The sequence below is a fragment of the Pteropus alecto genome, unplaced genomic scaffold (assembly GCF_000325575.1).
Source record: "Pteropus alecto unplaced genomic scaffold, ASM32557v1 scaffold7, whole genome shotgun sequence".
NCBI lineage: Eukaryota > Metazoa > Chordata > Mammalia > Chiroptera > Pteropodidae > Pteropus > Pteropus alecto.
The window spans coordinates 20,422,558-20,426,474 of NW_006494614.1; the positions used below are offsets into that span (position 1 = coordinate 20,422,558).

At 34.8% G+C, this 3,917-nt stretch overlaps 1 protein-coding gene across 1 annotated transcript in view; it reads right to left on the reverse strand.

The window, feature by feature from the left end:
- Nucleotides 1–371: 371 nt before the first annotated feature.
- Nucleotides 372–3,917, reverse strand: part of CD109 (CD109 molecule) — a 105,386-nt gene continuing 101,840 nt past the window's right edge. Inside the window, exons 33-34 of the mRNA XM_006926378.3 lie at nt 3,855–3,917; nt 372–1,851 (exon numbers count right to left, since the gene is read on the reverse strand). The exon at nt 3,855–3,917 is cut by the window's right edge and continues 37 nt beyond it. Coding sequence (XP_006926440.1) covers nt 1,676–1,851; nt 3,855–3,917 — 239 coding nt within the window. The 3' untranslated portion in view covers nt 372–1,675. The remainder of the gene's footprint in view (nt 1,852–3,854) is intronic.

Here is a 3,917-nt window from a genome sequence, read left to right on the forward strand (position 1 = left end):
ACTTTCATCCCTCAAGAAGTCCTGGAGTATAAAGGCTGAAAACACCAGATGGGAAGTCCCAAACATAACAAGTACGTATTTTAGAGCAGAGTGTTTCAAAGGTATAATAGAATTAAAAACTTTTCCCCACTTAAAAACAATACAGGAAAATTATTTGTTTGATGTTTAACTGTTCTCTCTCCATAGACAACTCTGTGAGAATCTTTGGTCCACATAGAGGTTTCAAGCTTTAAAATACTGAATGCTGGTAATTTCTACCTTGGTATCCAAAATATCCATCAGCAGTACACGAATATCCACTCCACTACAATTTCTTAAAATTCACTAAAAATAAAATTTTTAAAACTCACTTTAAAGCTGTATTTGCATACTTCATTTTTGATAGATTTATTTTAAAACAGTTGAATATATTGTAATGCAAACTCTTTGGAGCCCACGGCAATTATTTTTCCCATGTCCACTTGAGAGATACGCCATGGAGTTAGAAGCAAAATTAAACCATTTCTTAGATTTACTATAAAAAAAAATTTAATTTTTTTGCTATATCAAATATATTTCAATATATTTAGAAGGGAAAGTAGAAAGGAAGAAGGAAAGGGAAGTAAGAAAAGGGGAGAAGAGAAAAATGGAAAAGCAAGAAAAAGAGAAAAGGAATTTTTCTTCAAAATTTTCACCGAGATAAATTAATATTATCCTTTAGAATACAGGTAACCAATGATCCAGGTGCTCAAAATTCAGGAAACTGCTTAGAGATTCACAGAAAGCATTAGATGTCACCAGATGGCAGGCAGGCTGATGCTCAGACACCGGAGCCTAGAAGAACTTCCTCAAGATCCCGGGCAATGCTCTGTAATACTTTAGGTCAGCGGTCACGTCAAGACTCTCTGGCCCTCATCAAACCTCAGCCTTTTTCCCAAACCACAGAGAGGTCAGGCTACTGTATCTTATATAAGATTTTGTTGTAGCCCTGGCTTATTGTCTCCCCATTTCTAACAAAACTTGTGCCTCCTGGTCTAGGATCTTCTAGTCTAAGTCACATAAGGCACATATTGCAACGCTCTCCACCTCTGCCCCCTAAAAAAGAGCCAGTGTGTGGGGCTGAGGAAGTGAGAGGGAGAGCTGCACACCCAAGACCCCTTTGGGTAGTTTTCTGTACACTCCTCAATCTCTGACCCAGCCAGCAAAGCACAATCCCTCTCTTATTCTTCCCTCCTGAAGAATAGCTATTCTTTTTAATCTCAAATAAATGCTGTTGCCCCTCATTTGGGCCTTTTATTTTTAGGTTATCAAAACTAAAGGAAACACTGATGTATAATAATGCTTAAGAATCTAGGCTCATATGTTCTATAAAATGAAAAAAATAACCAATCTAAAATAACACATTTATTCTGGAGAAAACGCTTCCTACAAAAATCTTAAAAATATTTTAAAGGGGGAAACATAAAGATATACAACTGCAATAATTCTGAATTTTGTTCCACACGGAATTTAGGTAAAGAAATCTATACAGCTATACATACTAGGACCTATTGTACACCATTCCCCCAACCCCACACCCCCATAAAAAGAAAAAAAATTGTTTTTCAAAATAATCAGAAGCAATATTTGATTACGAAAACAAGATAATCACATGTGACTTCTGGAAATATGTTACTTGGAGTCTTTAAAAAATAAATCATGGCCAATGTTGTACAGAGAACAGAAGCATGAAACAGAAAATGAAAATGACTGAGGAGTGAGGAAGAGAGATCGAAGCTCCATTATTGCAATGACCGCAACCATGGACGTCTCCACAGAGGTCACAAGAGGACAGCTTTGCTTTGGAGTTGTAACTTCTCACCGCTTGTCTCCCTGTTTAAAAAAAGCAGACATCAGTTACACATCTCCCTTGTTTAGAAACGTTTACTTTGCCAAAACTTAAAAGCATTTCAATAGACTTTTCTGAGTTTTCCAATCTTCATATAATTTTATTTTTCTTTACAAGAAACAACTGAAATGCTCCAGAGGGGCCCAAACGGCTCACCGAATCCAAGAGAGAAACAATGCTTTTAGTCCAATCTATCTACCACCAGTCATTGGCCAGCATTAAAAGAAAGAAAACAGACTGTATGCTGCAATGGCAAGCACAACTTGACTCTCTTATGCAGCAAGAAAGCTTTTAAATCAAGGATTGTTTCAACTCCTCGACAGTTTATTTCAGGGCGACATTTTTCTACACATTCAAGTAAAGTTCTGATCATTAGAACTACTGAAAAGAGATCCTTACATTATATGTAAACTGTAATTGGAGAATAAATTAATTTTAAAAAATAAAAGAGATATTTACCATAGGCTTTATCGAAAAATACAAAAACATAAAGAAAACTGTGTAATGCCTTGTTTCAATGCTTTAAGACATTGAGCACATAGTCTCTAAAAACTATTCAACTTTGGTAAATTTTATAGTACAAGCTAATCTGAAAAAACTATTCAAAGCATTTATAACACTATAATAAACTCACTATAAAACAAATTATTTTAATTTTTACAAGTTAAAAAATATTCTATATTTAAATTTCTTCTTGATTTTTTCATCAATTTTTTAATGTTATAAATATGTTTTCTAACTCCAGGATTTTTAAAAATGGGTTGTAGGTTTTGATTAACCTGATTGTTCCCAAATGTTCATTTTAAAATGTGCCCTTCATAAATAAGTTGTTTTCCACACACACAAAAAAAATTAATTAGACTGAATCTTTTTTTCTTAAACGTTTAAGATGTCCTCCATTTACCTAAGAAAGATCAGCTGGAGAATTCTGTGACTAGGTTAAATAACAAAGTTGGATAACTAAGCACTGTCCTTGAGTCTCAACAGCACATTACATCCTTCCACCAGAAAACAAGTATGATGTCAGTATTTCCCCAAAATGTCCCACAAGAACCTAGGCGAATGCTCGTCCCCAGTTCCAACAGGAGACAAAAGAACAGAGAAACTGGCTTGTTGGTTTAGACAGAGAGAGAACTGGTGCTACACCCTAGTCTTCCATGAATACTCTATCAAAAATTACTAACAATGTCAACAATTTTAAAGTGTAAGTGTCTACAACTACCTAACACATAAAAATGTTCATGATTCTCGAGCATTCTGATGATTCTGAGCCACTGGGGGTGTTACTCAGGATAATTCTCATGCCCAGAAATCACAGCCCAGAGATCACTAAACGTAGATGCATCCTAATTAATTTAGGCGATCTCTAAACCAGATCTCTACTTTCACATCCTAAATTTCTGACATTTTATAAGGTAAGATGCATCAGTAGAATCAAAGAAGTTCAAGTTATTTTCCAAACAAACTATATTTTTCTTGACATACTAAAAAAAAAATTATAATGTATCAATTTTAACAACAGACTCCTTCCATGAAGAAACACTAAACCCAGCTGAGGCTTTTCCACTACGAATGCTGTTCATGCTCTCTCCTGAAGAACTCTCATTTTAAGACAAAAACCAGATAGAATGGGTGCTTGGAATAGGAGCTAAATATAATTAGAAACTAAATATAACTGGACTCTCTACAACAATTTTCTTTGTAAACTTTGTAATTGTGAGTTAAAAACCTAAAACATTATGAGCAAAAGCATCATTTTTTAACACTATATGATAAATGCTATCATGAGACCTTTGTAAATTATCAGTTGTCTTCATTTAAATGGAAAGCTCACCTCCTGCTCCCTCACCTCCTACACTTCCTCCAACAACACGCCCCCAACACAAAATCTATCCAGTAGGTGGCTACTTTAAATGAATGAATGAATGAATGAATGAGTAAGTGAGTGAATGCCTGGCTTAACTCCTAAAATAATAAGAACACTTACTTGGTTCATAGTAATCCACTATTGACACAGAAGCATCTTGTGCATTTGAAACTTTGAAGTTTC